The sequence below is a fragment of the Haemaphysalis longicornis genome, unplaced genomic scaffold (genome assembly GCF_048455015.1).
Source record: "Haemaphysalis longicornis isolate Haplotype H1 unplaced genomic scaffold, Haemaphysalis longicornis Haplotype H1 scaffold_5, whole genome shotgun sequence".
NCBI classification, from domain to species: domain Eukaryota; kingdom Metazoa; phylum Arthropoda; class Arachnida; order Ixodida; family Ixodidae; genus Haemaphysalis; species Haemaphysalis longicornis.
The window spans coordinates 184,218,837-184,236,260 of record NW_027526385.1 but is presented as its reverse complement, the minus strand read 5'-3'; the positions used below and the strand labels follow the sequence as shown (position 1 = coordinate 184,236,260).

At 51.9% G+C, this 17,424-nt stretch overlaps 1 protein-coding gene across 4 annotated transcripts in view; it reads right to left on the bottom strand.

Annotated features, from left to right (window-relative positions):
* The window catches only part of LOC144138891 (WD repeat-containing protein 13-like), a 42,475-nt gene that overhangs the window by 7,429 nt on the left and 17,622 nt on the right, over window positions 1-17,424 (bottom strand). For all 4 annotated transcript variants that reach the window (XM_077671394.1, XM_077671396.1, XM_077671395.1 and 1 more), the window contains 5 exons: window positions 16,507-16,566; window positions 13,324-13,407; window positions 10,793-10,851; window positions 9,631-9,753; window positions 8,384-8,505 (listed from right to left, as the gene is read on the bottom strand). In XM_077671394.1, the coding sequence (XP_077527520.1) occupies window positions 8,384-8,505; window positions 9,631-9,753; window positions 10,793-10,851; window positions 13,324-13,407; window positions 16,507-16,566 (448 nt within the window). The remainder of the gene's footprint in view (window positions 1-8,383; window positions 8,506-9,630; window positions 9,754-10,792; window positions 10,852-13,323; window positions 13,408-16,506; window positions 16,567-17,424) is intronic.

Sequence of the window (17,424 nt, the reverse complement as noted above, 5' to 3'; positions counted from 1 at the left end):
ACGATGCCGAAGGCGGCTGCTTATCAGCGCAACGTAATACAGTCGAACACGGATATATCGAACTCCAAGGGGGTCGCGAAATAGTTCGATATATAAAAAATTCGATATAAAAAAATATGGGCTCTGAGACCTCACCTATGGCGGACGATCACTTACCGATCATCGCATTCAAGAATGACAACTAATTCCGCACTTACGACGCAACAGGACGCTTTATTTCCGTGAAAAAAAAAAAAATCGCTGATCTTGGCCTGCTTCTTCGTCATGGAACTGAAATTAAAGACGCTGGTCTTGATCTTCTCGAGGCTGCACAACTAGAAAATTCCAGCAGTACGCTGCGCCTTCGCACACCATGACGCGCACGTACCACAAGAGCTTTGAAGGTAACAATTCCAAGGCTCTCTGAACGGACTCCAACAAAGCGCTCGCGATTGTCATCTCCGAGAGAAACAATGATCTCCGAAAGGTGCGGGACAACTCGCCAAACAGCAGCAACAGCAGCAAATGCAAAAGAAGGAGGAGGCCGCCAGCGCCTTCGTTCCCTCTTCCCTTTCTAGAGACAACATCGGGGGAAGACAGACCCAGAGAGAGAGAAAAAAAAAACTTTTTTTCGGCAAGCCGAGGAACGTACACAGCCACACACAGAAAAAAAAAAAAAAAAAAAAAAAAAAAAAAAAAAAAAGAAGAGGACGTGCGCAGTCGGGGCATTCCTACCTCGCACTGTCACATTTTCCGAGCGTTCGGACTTGTGTTGTGTGCCTAGAGAGATTTAGCATACCGGGCTCCGTCCGCTGACGCTACGGCGGCCGGTAGCGGGACCCGACTGGGCAAGCCCAAATTCGTTCCGGTAGGGAGGATTAGTTCCGCGAGCCAGTCTTCGCAATGCCCGCGCATTCCTGCACATCCTCCCCAACCTCAATCGGGGGTGCAGCGACCACCGAAGAGCACCTTCCAGCTCGCTTGGAGTTCGATATACGCAATGTCGGGAAAAATACGGGTCGATATAAACGTACGAATTCCTATACTTTTACACAGAATTTTCAAGGGGATAATTTATGAGTTCGATATAGACAATAATTCGATATACCCGTGTTCGATATATCCGTGTTCGACTGTAGTGGTGGAAATCTTCGGCTTCGCGTGGCTCGAATGTTCGGAAAGGGAAAGAGTGGTGGCTTATCTGCAACAACGTTCTAAAGCGTGAACCGCGTGGTAGATTTGGTATCGCGAAAACGTGCAGTGCACGCCAGCGCGGATACAACTGGCGTGGTGTGGGTGGCGCGGTAAAAGGCGGCAACATGGCGTCGGCATTGGCCGTGAAGCGGTGCAGGCAGTTCCAGTAAGTTCCAGTGACCGCTTATAACCGCTCGCTGAAATGCCGCACGGGGCACAAGCGAAGATGCTCATGCAAGAAAAGAGCTAATAATGTGGGCGAAAAGTGGAATATAAACTGCCATCCACGCTGCTTGAGCGCCCATCAAAAAATACCGCGGTGGTAAGCCTAAACATCTCTGGCGCGGCTAGCCGGCTCGGAGCGCTTCAAATCTCCCGCCATTAGGTACGCGTCTCCCCATTGGTGCAAGTTGTCAGGCTCCTCCCACTGCCACGCGAAGAAGCCACCGCGAGCGCGGAATCGTCGACACAAGCATTAAAAAAAAAAAAAAAAAATCGCGCGCAACGCCGATGTGCATGATTCGTGCGCGAAAACAGGCCATGCGGTTCACGATTAATAAAATCAACTTGCCGCGCGCGGATGGGGGAGTCTGTCGCTATCTTCCGAGATGCATCAAGCAAGGTCAGTTGTGGTTATCAGGTACGCACGAACTAAAGGGTGCCTATTTTTTTTTTTCTTTGGGTGTCTACGTTAGAGGAGGGCAAGGGGTGCACACTGCGTCAGATGGCCGATTTTATCCTTTCTTTTTTCTTTTGCTACCCTAAAACGATGCCTCAGCTGCGCCGGTCGATCAGCAGACCCGCCGAAAAACCGCACTATAAACGGTATTGTGCTTCGGCCAACCGCATCTTAAGCGGTATGCTTATGCATTGAGTTCTATGGGAGGCAAACCGGTGGTCGCAAAAACCCGCGTTATATCCGGTCCCGCACTATAAGCGGTTACGTTATAAATGGTCTACACTGTATACCAATGGTAACAGGAAACGAAGATTTGTTCGTTATAGCCGCTATTGCGTTAAAACCGGGTTCGCTAAAAGTGGGCTATACTGTAGTATATCGTAAAGTAGCGCTTGAAACGGGATGACAGTAGAGAAGATGCACACGACGGCGCTCTGTCTTCTCTACTGTCGTCCCGTTTCAAGCGCTACTTAACGATGTAGTATCAACACCAACTAGCCCAACTGTCAATTTTACTGAAGTAGTAGTATGCATGCCATGGGCAGGACCCCTAGTAGTAGTAGTAGTAGACTTTATTGGAGCCCGAAAAGACGGCGGCACCTTTAAGTGCCGGACGGGGCGGTTCCCTGTTCTCGGGACCCGTATGTGGCCAGCAGCTCCTGGCCCCTGGCCGCTAGCGCAAGTTGAGTCTGCAGGGCGGGGCTGGCCAGCAAGGTCTCCCATCGCTCGTGGAGTGGGGGTGGGGGGTTGGGGAGGGGGGTGGGGGGTAGGGGTGCCTGGGGTTTAGTGCACTCTGCGATTATGTGTGCAAGAGTGCCAGTGCTGTTGTTGCAGAATGGACACGTGTCCTCTTCTTTCTCGGGATACATTCTATGTAACAGGACGGGGTGCGTGAGCGACCCTGCCTGTAGTCTCCTGAGTATTGTTTGCTGGTCCCTCGTCAGGGTGCGGTGTGGCTCAGGGAGGGTGCACCGCTCTTCTCGATATGATCTCGTTATATCTCTGTACGTGAGCACCGGGGTTGGGGTGTCTGCGTCGTGCCCTGCCCGGAGGGTCATTGCTCGGGCGTGGTAGTCGGCGATGGTGTTGCCGGCTACCTTTGAGTGGGCGGGCACCCACGTGAGCTCTATGGCTCTCCCCGGTGCTCGTTTCTTGGAGATGATTGCAGCCGCCACTGAGGAGATCGTCCCCCTCCGGTAGTTGCCGTACGCTCTTTTGGAGTCTGTGACCACTACCTCTGCCCCCGGTTGAACGAGTGCTAGGGCTATGGCCACTTCCTCCGCCGTCGTTGGGTCTTTGGTCTTAATTGCGGCGCTGGTAACAAGCCGCTCCCTGTCAGTCACGACTGCTGCCGCGCGGTCGCTGCCTTTCTGTAGTGAGGCGTCGGTGTAGAGGACTCCTGGGTGTCCGTCTAGTTGCTTGGAAACGGTTAGTGATCTTGCTTCCCTCCTGCCATCGTCCTTCCCAGGGGTCATGTTACGGGGAAGGGGCTTTGTGTGTATGACCTCTTTCCATTTCTCGGTCAGGGGCGTTGTTGTAGGCATTGGCTCTATGCGCCATCCTATTTTGGTAAGTATTACGCGTCCGTGGGCTGTTTGGCTTAGTCGGACGCGCTGACTAGAGAGATGGGCCTCTGTCAACTCATCGACCGTGTTATGTAAGCCCATGGCTTGCAACCGGTTGGTTGACGAATAAATAGGTATGCCTAGGGCCTGTTTTGTTGCCTTGCGGATAATCGTGTCTATAGTATTCTTCTGCGTTTTGGTGAGACTGAGGTAGGGGACCGAATATGTAATTCTCGAGATTACGAAGGCTTGTACCAGTCGGATGGCGTCGTCCTCCTTCAGGCCTCTGTTCCTGTTAGCCACCCGACGGAGCATGGATAGAATTTTGTCTGCGCTGTTCTTAATTTTGCCTACTGAAGCATGCGCCTTGCCGTTGTTTTGCAGGAGGAGACCGAGGATCCGGCATTGCTCTGTTGGTTTGATCACCGTACCATCTATTGTGACTGAAATGGTTGGTGGCGGGGTATTTTTGGGTTTTCCAGGCAGGACCACCAGGAGCTCAGACTTCTGTGGTGCACAGCTCAGACCGCATGACTTGGCATAGTCGTGGACTGTGGACACTGCCAGCTGGAGGGTTTCTTCAATCCACCCATCCGATCCGGCTCGCTCAGTCCATATCGTGATGTCGTCTGCATAGAAGGCATGTCCTATGCCCTCTATCTGCTCGAGCATGCGGGGCAACGGTAGGAGCGCCAAATTAAAGAGCAGGGGTGATAGAACTGCCCCCTGCGGGGTGCCCTGCTCCCCAAGCTTAATAGGGTCCGACCTTTCGCTGCCAACCGCGATGCTAGCCGTTCTTGCGGCGAGAAAGTTCTTGACATAACCGTAGGCCCGTTGTCCGCACCTCGTCTTGTTCAGGTTTGTAAGTATGCTGGCGTGGGTGACGTTGTCGAATGCCCCTTTCAGGTCGAGGGCTAAGATTGCCCTTGGGCTGTTTCGGGTAGCCTTCTTGATGACCAATTCCTGTAGTTGGAGCATGACATCTTGCGTGGAAAAGTGCTTCCGAAAGCCGAACATGGTTCCAGGCATTTGTCCCGTTTCCTCCAAGTGGGCTTGTAGTCTGCGCAGGACCATCCTCTCCATCACTTTTCCAACGCAAGAGGTGAGCGAGATTGGGCGCATGTTTTCTATGGAAGGGGCCTTGCCGGGCTTGGGGATAAAGCGGACTTCCGCCTCCTTCCATTCCGGCGGTAGCTGCGAGCTCTCCCATGCGTTGTTAATATGCTCTAGGAGAGTCTGCACCGTCTTACCGCTCATGTTGGTCAGGAGTTTGTATGTTATAGCGTCCTTTCCTGGGGCGCTCTTCTTATTGCTCTCGTCGATAGCTAGCCAGAGCTCCGAGATGCTGAATGGCCTGTCCAGGTCTTCATTTTCGGGTCCTTCATATCCCTCCGGGGTTGGGTACTGTACTTTTTCCGTTTGGAGATATTTGTCTGCTAAAGCCTTGAGTAGTCTGCTGCCATCACCATCGTACGTATTTAGCACCTTCGTCAACGTACGGTTGGTTGCTGTTTTACTTCCTGTAGGGTCGATGAGGTATCTTAACAGCCTCCATGTCTTCCCCACTGAGAGTTGGCCTTGAAGACTGTCGCATAGTTTCAGCCAATTTTCTTTGCTAAGCTTTGCTGCATATTCGGATATTTGCGTGTTTAGTAGGGCTATGCAGCGGGCTAGCTTTCTGTTGCGCTTCTGCCGCTTCCACCTTTTGGTTAACGAGTGTCGGGCTGCCCACATGCGAATGAGTCTGGTGTCGACAAAAGGCGTCTGCGTTGTCGTCGTGATTGTTTGCGTGAACTTCTCAAGTGCCTGCTTCTGTTTGTCGGCCCACTCCTTGTATGACTGTCCTTCTGCTATTCTGTCGTCGGGTTCCTCCTCGACATCCCCTTGCTGGGTGTATTTTCGCATCTTGTCCCAATCAGTGATTCGTACTTTTCCTAACTTGGCTTGGAAGTTGGGTCCCCGTATCGTGATGGTGATGATGCTGTGGTCTGATCCCAGGTCTTCGTCCTCGCACTTCCATGTGACGTCGAGCGACCCACTCAGCCACGACAGGTCGGGTGTAGTGTCTCTTGCTACGCTGTTCCCTCTTCGCGTTGGAATCCCTGGTTCGTTCAATAGGGCCATATCTTGGTCCTCCATTGTTTTTACGAGAGCTTTGCCTCTCTTTGATTGAAATTTATACCCCCATAGCGTGTGCGGGGCGTTGAAGTCGCCGAGGATCAGGAGCGGCCTGGTCCCCGCCAACCTTTTCGCCTCTTGCACAACGCGGTCGAAATCATATTGCTTCTGAGATGGTCTGCAGTAAACGCTCATTATGAATACGTTACTCTTGCTTCCAATTTCTCTTGCATGTACTTCGATGAGTGTGTGCTCACATCCTGCCTGAGCCGTGACGTGTTGGGTTGCCGCCACGTGATTCTCTACGAGGATTGCAGTGCCCATTCCTGTGGGGTCGGTGTATGTAACATACCCCGGGATTTTCGGTCTTCCGTTTGTTTCCTGTAGTGCTATGATGGCAGGTTGATTTTCTAGTGTGTTCATATATAACATAAGCTCCGTATCTTTGTTTCGGATGCCTCTGCAATTCCATTGAAATATCGCTGTGGGCTCCCTGGTTCCCCCTCGCTTACTGTTCCTGTTTATTTTCTGCTTCATTTTTGTTGATCATATCGAGCCGGCCACGTCGTTTTGCTATGGCCTCTTTAATCCTTTCCGTCCGGTCGCGTTTCAGCGATGCGGATTTCATCCTAACTTTAATCGCGGCAACTCGCGATACCTGTTTTTCGTGTTTCGCTTCTAGTGTATTAAGGCGGTCTTCTATCCGTCCTAACGCCGTTAGGATCGCAGACTCCCCTTGGGTAAGTTGCATTTGTTCCGCGGCTTTTGGGGGTTGTGCAATTTGCTTGTTGGCTGGGGCTTCTTCGGCCTCCATTGCCTCCTGCTTCTGGTCTGGCTGCTCTGGCGTCTTGTCGTTAGTCGGAGGGGGTGACCTCCTGCGCGGTATTTTGCGTGGTCCTTCTGCTACAGCTGCTGTTCCTTCCTGACCATTTGTAGTAGCCTGCCCTGACTTGGCGACCAGCTGCTCTATCTTGTTCATAAGATTTCTGATTTGAGCGTTCTGCTCTTGTATTTGGGCATTTTGGCGAGTAATAATTTGCTTTAGTTCTACGATTTCTGCATTTTCCTTGGGGGTTGTCTGGGTGGGGGTGGTAGGGGAAGTGAGGGGGGGGAACTCATTATCGAACGTGCGAGTTTTGGGAGACCCGCTCGCCCGGCCCACCTTCGTGTCGGCTGGTCCGCGTTGGCCTCCGGTTCCTCCTCGGGATCTCGACCGCTCCGTCCTGCTCGGCACCTCCTCGTTCCCGGGCCCGTTCCGGCGTCTCGAGACGCTCAGCGTGTTTGGCTCCGCTCGTTCCGCCGTCTCCCATCGGCGGCTGCTGCCCTTCGTTGACTTCGACCGGGAGCGTCCTTGACGGCCATCTTCGCCGCCCCGCAGCCGATACTTTGACCGGGAGCGGCTGCGCTGGCGACCGTCAGCGCTCCTAGCGGGGGTCTTGGATCTTGATCTGCCGCTGCGTTGGGGTCCGCCTGCAGGACCTCTACAGTCCCGGCTGCGTCCTCGTTGTTGCTGGTCCTGATGTCTTCGTTGCCATCTTCTCTGACGGACGATGTAAGGAGTCTTGTATTTAGCTTTACACACTCGGTCGGCTGTGAGATGGTTTCCGCCGCACAGTCCGCACTTGGGTTCGCAGGTGTGGTCTTCCGCCGGCCTGGCTACTCCACATCCCCTACAGATCTTGTTTTGGGGGTTGGGGCACACATCCATACGGTGCCCCAGTCTGCCGCACGCATGGCAGGCCTCGATTTGTTTGCGGTATAATGTGCACTCCATCAGAAGGTTGCCATATCGTATGTATCTTGGCACCTTTTGCCCCGCAAAAGCGATAACCACAGACCGAAACCTACCGATGCGGTTGGCCTGGAGTGCCGTCGGGTTGTAGTCTTGAACGACCTGTTCTTGGATATCCTGGGCGGTATCTTCTAGAGGAATGTCCCGAATGACCCCCTTCACCGTGCCGTGGGGGGCCGCCTCGTAGGCGCAGACTTCGTGCGTAGTTCCGCGGACGTCAATTCGTTCCACCGATGTGTAGCGGTCCGCATTCTCCCGTCTTGGTGTGCTGATTACAAGGATGTTCTGGTGGCTGTTCGGACACACCACGTCTTCTCTTGAATCTTCTGCTGCGATCTGCGCCGCAGCCGTCAGAGCCCTGCACAGCTCTACTCGAGTCACGTCGCCGGCCCGGAGTCCTCCACGCGGCCGCACGATTATCTTCATATCGCCGCGCGGGAGCTCCGGCATACGTGCTCTCTTCAACAGCTTGCCTTTGTTAATGGGCGGGCGGCAAGGCGTGGCCTTGGCGCGCTCGCTGTTGTTGCCGGGCGCCGGCGGTTGGCCTACCGCGTCGCCGCCCGTCTTCTTGATTCTTTCTCCTGCCGTCCTCCATCCATTTGATCTTGTGCATGTTTGTGGATCAATCTCCACGCCGTCTACTTCCACACGCATGGCCGTGGCCATCTTTCTGAGTGGGCGTTGTCCTAGCGCCGCTCCGATAAGGGGACCCGCCGATGTCGGGCCCCGCCCGGCCCCGCTCCGGCGTGGCCGAAAGCGAGGATAGGGTTAGCGTGGCGGCTCCCGTCGATGTTCGAAAAAGCTTCACGAAATCTGGAAAAATGGTCGCCCACCTGTGATTTTTAGTTCCACATGGTCGGGTGACCTTCCCGGATCTTGTGATGATAAGTTCTTGTCACGTTGGGTCAAAATATCGCCGAATTTGGAGTCCAAAGGCGGAGCGACGTGTACATGCGTCGGCACTCCTCGCCCCCTGGCGGCGACCAGGACCCCTAAAGTTGCCAAAAGGCCGCCGTCTGCAGAACAGGAACTGGGACATGAACATGCACCACTCACCAATGCAGGCCCCCTGTCGGAAGGACATGATGGGGCAGAAGGAGCTGCGCACGGGCGTGCGGCACCGGTGCTTCACGTGGAACTTGCGCTTCAGCAGCAGGCTGCCGTCCGAGCCCTGCACGCTGAGAGCACACAGGAGACAGGTCCCGCCAGGCTGCTTTGTTACCTCCGCCCCATTCATGGCAGAGTTGCCTCTCTTTTTACGTGACAGTCCCTTCTGTGAAAGTGCCCCTCAAGCAGAGCACCTGGCTCAGAGTCGAGAATCCGAGCCAATCGGAAGGTACAGCTCTGTGAGTTCTTGCAACATTTGCGCAGGAAGACGGATTTGTGACGTCTTAGCCATCACCTGGGGCCAAATATCCTTGCAGAGTGGAATTTAAAGGGGCCATTAAGACAGAATCCAACCTTGCCTAATTTGAACGAGCTCAGCCTTGATAACTCACTCCATCTGAGCACCTAACGATGTTTTCCAAACCGGAAAAAGGTAACAAGAACTGAAGAAATTTCAAATTTCGCAACACATAACATCAGTAGTGGCATAATGGGGTATACTAAAAGCACAGTCATCAGAGTGTTTACCACGAGTTAGCATTGTAGCGTTACAGCCGAATTAAAAACCAAAGGCAGCAACACAATTGCCCAGTCATGTTTTTTGGTGGTGGCTGGCTGCCATGCACAAATAGGTCCCGCCGATGTCACGAGGTCTAAGCAAGAAAGCGCGAGAAAGTGAGTGGTGCATCACCACTGCTTCTCCTTGGTACCCAGAAGCTTGCGCTGTTTGAAGTTTGCACTAAAGTGGCCCATCCTTGTCACAGGGAGAAAGCAGTTTCTTGAATGAGCCCAACCTGCACCCTGTTCTGGGGAACAATGCCCAGTTTTGCCCATTTCGTGTTTGATTCAAAATGACCACTTCGAGTGGGTCATGGTTGGATGAAAGTATGTAGACGACCGGCTGTGACCAGAAGCAGTGCGGGGCATCGGTTTCTGTTCACGTCATGGTTGCAGGCAATCGCAAGTGCAACTCTGCCACAATTAAAATTGCTGCAAAAACGGACATAGCTCAGAACTGTGCCCCTGGTGCCTTTAGGCGAGTCAGCCACTGGTGCTGAAATGTCGAGGCACACCCCAGGCCTCCCCACTGTGACACGCCTAACATGAGAGGCACAGGACTGGGCCCACAAGTCCGTACATCGTCGCAGTTTCAGCAGGAGCGAGTGGAGTGAGCGTGCGCCCACATAAGTGCCCACCTGTAGAGGATGAGGGCATTGATGAGGCCACAGTTGACGAGGACGGAGGGGTCCCTGGCCTCTCGGCTGGCCCACTGGCGGGCAGACAGGCACGTGATGGGACAGTTCTCCGCCACCATCATGCTGCACAAAGCGAGGGGGGGGGGAGCGAGGGGGAGGGGTCACCACCCACATTTACGTCACCAAGGCGGCGGCTGCTGCTCGAGCACCTTTCAAAATGGGAGACGCCTGCCCTGTCGCTGACATTCCCAACAGGGAGTTTTAGATCCCTTGCAATGATAAGCAATGACGCCACCAAAGCTGGGGTGGATGGCTGAAGAGAAGGGAAAGAAATTGGGGCTGCTCTTTCGAGGGAGTTGGTTGACACAGCTCAGTCATTTATCAGTGCCTGCTCATTCCTTGCTTTCAAGCTACCACTACTCACTCCTTCGGTATAAATATCTCACTTCTCATTCTGCTCTTCACAAATACAAGGAGGGAGTAATGATAGCACACGGTAACAATACATTGCCACACCCACACGGACACATCTGATGCTGGTTGCCAGGCTTACAGCATGCTTTACAATGCCAAGGAAGAACAGAACAGTGCAAAGACAAATCTCAACACATGCCGCGAGAGCACTCGGAAAGCCACCAGGCAGCAGCCTAGCCCTGTAAGCACACAGTGGCAGTCACGTGACTCATGCCAAGTGGGTGCTGGTGCCAGCGACTTTGGAGGGCATGCAAAAACCAAAATAACAATTGGGGATGTCAGCTTTTGGAAAATACCGGGAGAGAGCAGCACCAGTTACACTACCCATTCTAAGCCCAAGGTCTCGGTTTCCCTCCATTCTGGTGCGAGACCGCTGGCACAACCCCTCGAACCTCCAGATGACACATCTGGTCCTCCCCTCACTTGGTGACTGAACACAAACCTCTCTGCCACCTGGCACCAGATCGGGATCCAGCTGTGCTAAGTACTTACACAAGTACCGACAGGATACGTCCAAATGGGAACTACCTACTGCCATACATTAAGTGACCACATGCCAATGAAGTTACAAAGTGAAGTGACCAGCAGCATGCCCCTTGCAACTGCAAAGTCCCTCCCTGCTCAAATGACTCTTCCGATTGCAACGACTATCCCAGCAACAACAACAAGAGTGGACAAAGGGGCTCACCGCTTCCCCTTGGTCAGCTTCCCCGTTGGCAGGTCAAACAGGTAGGACACAATGTAGCCCTGCAAACACAGGGAACGAGGCACGGTGAACTCTTCTGCTCACAAGGCTTTTACTGGCATCCAAAAGCAACCAGTTACATCCACTCCACTGCTGGGGTTTCTGGTGGCTAACAGGGTCAAACACTGCTCGGCTGTTATGGGGAAAGGAACGTTGGCACTGCCGAGTCACTCGGAGAAACACATTTACAGTTGAACCCCTTTATAAGAGACACATACCAAGGCGCAGATTCTGTCACTTACCGTATTTACTCGCGTAATCCTCGCACTCGCGTAATCCTCGCACCCCTAATGTGAGACAGCAAAATTTGGATTTTTTGGTTCCTCGTATAATCCTCGCACCCCCAACTTTGCAGCGGCGAAAGTTGCCTGCTCGCGAAACCCGCATGGTGCACGCGCTCTCCAACACGCGCCCTCCCCCGCCGCCTCTCCGTTCGGCGGAGAGCGCTGTGTATTCAAGGCCATCCAGGCGCCCTAACAACCTCCATGGCTACTCCCTAACAGGCGCCCTAACACGCTACTCACACTGTCCTTGAGCCGGTTTCACGTGCGCGCAACTAGACGGCGTTCGCGCTGCCCGCTGTCGTGTCGTCGTGTCGCCGTCGTGGTCCCGTCGTTGAGCAGCAGCAGTCAGTGAGTCACTCGCGTCAGTGGTGGATAGCTCGCTGCCATTATGAGAACTTTTTGATCACTTTGTTTTATGCTTGGTGCCGATCTGTTTGTTTTGTGCTTGGTGCCATTTCGCCATGGGGAAGAACGCCAGCTACACTGCCGCTTTCAAATTGAAAGCGATAGAGTACGTGATCGAACACAGCAACCGCGCCGCAGGCAGGCACTTCGGCGTGCCTGGCGGCATTTTCATGATCACTGATCAACGGGAGACTGTTTACAATAAGATAAAAAGAAATAGCTGCTGTTGGCAACACTGAGCATACATATACAAAAAATGACCGCTACATTTAGCGGGATTGGCAGAAGGCAAATTGGCAACACTGTGCACCGGATTTTTTTTTCCCCGCATAATTCTCGCACCCCTAACTTCACATTGACTTTTCAGAAAAAAAAGTGCGAGGATTATGCGAGTAAATACGGTATATGAGAGGTCTCTTACAAGCAGGGAACCATGTTTTCACTAACTGATCAACCCCTAGTTCAATGTGAGCACCCTAAGACTAAAATGAGCACGAAGTAAGGCTACAGCACGTTGCGAACGGTTTATTCTAATTCATGTTTGGCCCCCAGAATTTATGAAATGGTTCTGAATCTTTGTTCTTGCTGCATGACTGCATTTACACTGTTTTTTACAACAGCTTGCACAAGCTTTCTCTTCAATTCACTGTTTGCGGAAGATGAATCGTACATGTCGAGTTCTCAAGCCTAGCCAGGGCGTGCAGCTCCTTCCGCTGTGTGCTCTGGCTGTTCATCACGCTTGCAGGACTTAACATCTGCTATGCTCTTTGATTGGGAGCTACACGATTGGGAGAGCCCACTGCGCACTCCCAGTATTCTTGGCTTGCGCAGAAGCCCACATATGCGGTCGTGCTCATACGCACGGTGGTAAGCTTTAACCTTATTCTTTAGTTTCCATTTCCATTGGCAGGGCTTCTCGTTGTCGTTTCACAGCTGACTGAACCACTCTGTGTTTGCTGAAGTTATAATACAGTTGAACCTCGTTATGGCGAACACTGATATAGCGAAATATCGGATATAGCGAATACAAAGTTTGTTTGGTCCCACCTTATTTCAACGACGCCTATTCTTCTTATAACGAAACTAAAACCTCGAGAGCAGCGTGATATTGGCTATAACGTAGAAATATTTGGTTCCCGCGAGGCTCAAAACTCCACAGCTATCATAATAAAAGCAAAATTTAAAAAAAGTGAGACAGAACAAATATTTTTTAGTAGCTTAAGGTACTTCATTGCGTAAACACTGAAAAACTCCATTCCGCTCAGACTGTGAAAAGAAGCCACCAGGCGAAGGCCACACCCTCCTTCAGGTAAATAACGAACTAATTTTCTGACCCGATACTACTTCGTTTTAATGAGGTTCGACTGTGAATAGCAACTGCGGGTGTCTTCTGTCGGCCCCTCTGACTCCGCAACGGACACAACTGCAGTTGGTGACTGGTGGCAGCTCATCTAAAGTTAAAATGTTTCTTACAAGCGAGATCGTTGACCGAAATTCAAGGATAACTCGTCCTTGAAAACCAACTGTCTTCTATACATCCGACGTCCTTTGCAAAAGAGGTCAAAGTAATGGGAAAGACAGGGCATCCATGTGGATGAACCGTGTCGTCTCTTATACCCGATTGTCTCTTACATCCGTGCCTCTTATAACGAGGTTCAACTGCATTCCTCCCACTCTGATAGCGGTGCCAAGCCATCCTGGTAATGCTGGCACCTGGAACCACAGAGGCCCCGACTAGAGTAGACTTGCTACTCGGTTGCAGCAGCGTAAGGGCATCCCACTCACCCGGTCGTCCCCGGCCCAGAGCAGCTTTCCCGTGGGTTCAAAGGTCAGGCACAGCACGCAGCCAGTGGTCGTGCTGCTGCCCCCCTGCCACAGGAGGAGTGCACGCGGGCATGGCAGTCAACGAGCAAAGCAGCAACAGAGAAAAAAAATTACTTCTCAAGACTGCGTGTGTACACATGCATGACTCTGCAACAGCAGTTATTTGCCACAGGCAGCCAGACGGTAGCCCGGTGCTATGCCACTTTAAAGGCACATTCCCACTGGCGATTTGTCTCGTCGCACGACGGCGCGCGTCGCGCGATGAGGCCTTGAGGGGGTGTTCGCACTTGCGATGAGCGATGATGCGACTGCGTTCAGCGCAGCTGCTTCCCGACTTGTACGACCTCGTTGGTGCGTCAACCATTCGCAGTCAAAGAAAATGATGTTACGCGACAAAAGCAGGTAGAAATCAAACTAAAACACATGCTACTAACCTGGAGCAATGCCGAAAACAATTGCGGGTTGCGGGAGGAGCAGAAAATAACAAACTCAAGAAGGCTCTTTTCAACATATTATTGCACGAAGAAATGCACACGCTTGCTTTCACGCTACAACACCCGCATCACGGCCCACAAATGTCGCTTCTTTTCACAGGCGCAAAGTTCTGACGCCACCGAACTCTACGCGTGTTTACCAGTCGCCGATATAACGATGAGGCTGCAAGTCAACCTACCGTCTCGCTGTCCACCTAGCTCTATACGATGATTACTTGCTTTTACAATCCATACACGCTTCTCCACACTGATTAGTTCCACGCTATTCGTTGATTAGTGCACGCGTACGCTGAAGCCACTGACCAAAGAACCGATGCACACGGGAAGTTGCTTGTCGGCCCGACCCGGCGGGTACAGCGATAGCGGGCCAAGCGCCTGGCCGAGCGAGCCAACGGCGGTGGCGGCGGCGGCTCGTCCTCGCCCGCCCGCCCGCAGCGTTTGCATACCGGATGTAAAGAAATGTTTCGTTTCCGGCTATGTCAGCCTACTCCGCGGCCGTGATTGGCTTACCGGTTTTGCGGGGCCGCCGTCCGAGAGCGATCTGCTCCTCCGTCGCAAAGCGACGAAAAGCGACGGCCGGCTCGTCGCTTCGCGACGTCGCTTTTCGTCGCGCGACGAGGCGCATCGCCAGTGGGAATGTGCCTTAAGTCTGTGCAGGATAGTTCCCATGGTGGCTACTTGTGATACACAGCAATGGCCAAGCAATTTTCGGTCTAGGCACTGGTGGAAGTGAATTGGTGAAATACTGAGCCTCAACTTCAAACTGCGCGTTTGTCAGACTTCAGTGATTGCTTCATGATGACGAGCTGAATTCCTTGACCATTTCCTTTTCTTTGTCGATTTCTACTCTCTGTTCATTTACTCCACTTTGGCACTTGTGAGTGCCATCAGCATGAAAAGAATTAAAGCACACACAAGAAGAAGAAAAAGAGGAAGAGGTAACCACAGTTGCAACCTACAACTAAAAGAAGGGCGACTTTCAGATCACCATTGTACTAGGCCAGTCGCAAAAACTCACTGCTGAGCCTTGAATTTTGAATGACAGGCCGCACAGTATTGTGGTTGGAAAGGCATTCAAGTACAAGTCAATTCAAGTACACGTCAAAGATGAACCAAGGTCGCCCATTTAAGCAAGAGTACAGCACTAATGATTAAGAAAAACACTGGCGCATAATACCAACTTTTACATTAACTAAACAAAAAAGCTTCAAATCCTCCCCTCCAAAAGTACAAAAAACCTTCCCTCCCACAAGTTATCCAGGAGTGGTGCATTGTGGGATAGCAATCTTTTGCAGATGTACGCTAGCTAAAGAACAAAACTACCTCAGCTGCTCATCTCACTTTAGTCTGAGTCAATGGCCAGACAGATGCACACTCTACCTGATAAAGCTTCTTTTTTAACACGCCATCACAAATATTGAGAAGCCACCAGCTCCACCTAAGCCTTCAACCTCCACGTTTCCATTGCTCCTCACCTATCAGGCAAGTTTACCAGACCACCAGACGAAAATCTCCGTACCCTCACCCATCCCTCAGCGAAACTCAGGAAATAGTGCTCCGGCAATTACAAACAGTTCACAAACAAGTGTACACACACCCAGTTTGAATCATTGTACTGTTTCCCACACCGCACACTGCTCTTCGCAAATTTTGACCACAGCTAGGTAGCCTCCAACATAAACTAATTCTGGAATGCGCTCACAGCCCAGCCCCGCCACCCTTCTTCAGTCATTCCTTTCCTGAGCTGTAGGAGACACTGTTGACCAGCTGTTGACCGAAGGACCGGACCCTTCTGGTGACTCGGATGAAGACTGCTAGAGCAACACATGGAATATCAGACTAGGATTCCACTCCCACTATTGCGCTCATTCAAATGCCCTCTCTTTCTCTCTCCCTCCCACAAGAACTGTTGGTGATAAACACGTGAGCTCGCAGGCCATCGCTGCGAAATAAGCCTCACTCCTCTCGTAGACACCGTGCGCTAACTCTTTGAATGTTCCTAAGGTCATGCAAGTTGTGCTTACTGCGTCCTGGAGAAAGTTTACTTCGTACTTGCTCTGGGAAAGAACGAGGCACACATGGTTGTTAGCGCGTACCCAGAGGGGAAAGATCGTGCCACGTACGTTACAGGCTAGGGACAGCAGCACTAGCTGTTTAGAGGAACGCTGGGGTAAGCGGCAACACTTCCCCTGACTGCCTAGAAGCCTGAATTGCGTAGGCTGCGTTCCGATCCCTTTTGGTTAGCTATTTGTTTCCTGGAATTCCCTAAGCGTTCGCCTGTGCAGTTTCCCTCGCATCATTTTTGTGGAGTCAGCTGTGACGACAATCTAGTAAGCCGACAGGATGAACTGGGATGGGAAACATGGAAAAGAAGGCAACAAAACACGTTTCGCCGTTGGCTGCAGCCTTAGTCAACATTCATTTCACTGTCTCCTTGGGAAATGTCACTACTGATATCACGGAACACACGACTTAGCAGCAGATTTACAATTTTGGCTTAAATCGTTAAATTTCTCAGCAAAGAAAGCATCGCTTGCTGCCAGATAAGCACGGGGGGCACTGTAAAACATGAAATCTTGCGACTAAAACAAGCTTGCACTTTGTCTCTGAAGTCTCTCGGGGAAGATGGTGTTTGAGCAAGGTGGCTGACCTTGAGGTAGATGCCCGTGGAAATGTTGAGCACTTGAACGAGCCCCTTCTCGTTGCCCGTCTAGCGAGGACACGAAAGGTCAAGGAACTCGACAGGACAGACACAGCAGCACTGCCTCGCTTCTGCACACCGCCCAGCTGTCCCGTCAAACTGCTACGCTCTATGCAAAACAGAAAACACAGTGTGGCTACCAAGAAACGCAAGAAAGATTAGACGCAGCAGCCTCCGACTTGGCTGCAGGACACAGCGTTGCTGTTAAACTGCTTAACTCTACGCAAAACAGAAAGCTCGGTGTTGAAAGGGAGCAGTACAATTTACCACTGGAACCTTCGACCTTCAAATCTAGGTGATTTTTCAAATGTGCCCTCAGGTCTGTTGTGCACCTGCTTTTCACAACCAGGAAAAAGCGCAAAAGTTCTCCTTACAGGTTAATCCATTTATGGGTGGCAGAACATTTATTGTAGCGCTAGGACAGCTCTCGTCACCGCCAGTCGCAGCATACTCTAAGGCCTTGGGGGGCTGCCTTTCCAAACGCAGGTGTGAAAACACGAAAAAAATTTTGAAGAAGTTCAGCTATAGGGTGTCACGGAGCAGCAATCCTCTGTGGAAAAGGGTGTGCTGCACAGTGCTACGTGCTTTCGTTGCTTTCTCCTTCATCAGGGTAAAGAATGGGAAAGCATGGACTTGCTGTTCTGGACTGGCTATATAAACAAGGGCTCTCACCATCTCCTAGTTTTATTTACAAATTTTCATAGCCACAAGATGCCCTTGCAACGCCCTGCAGAGCCCCTCACACTAACTTTTGCACCTTACATGCAACACACCCACGCCCACCGCTCACCGGAAGGAGATCTCACAATTTCATTCTGAGTGTGCACTGCTGCAGTTTGTCATACCTTGCATGCAGTAGGCACCCTT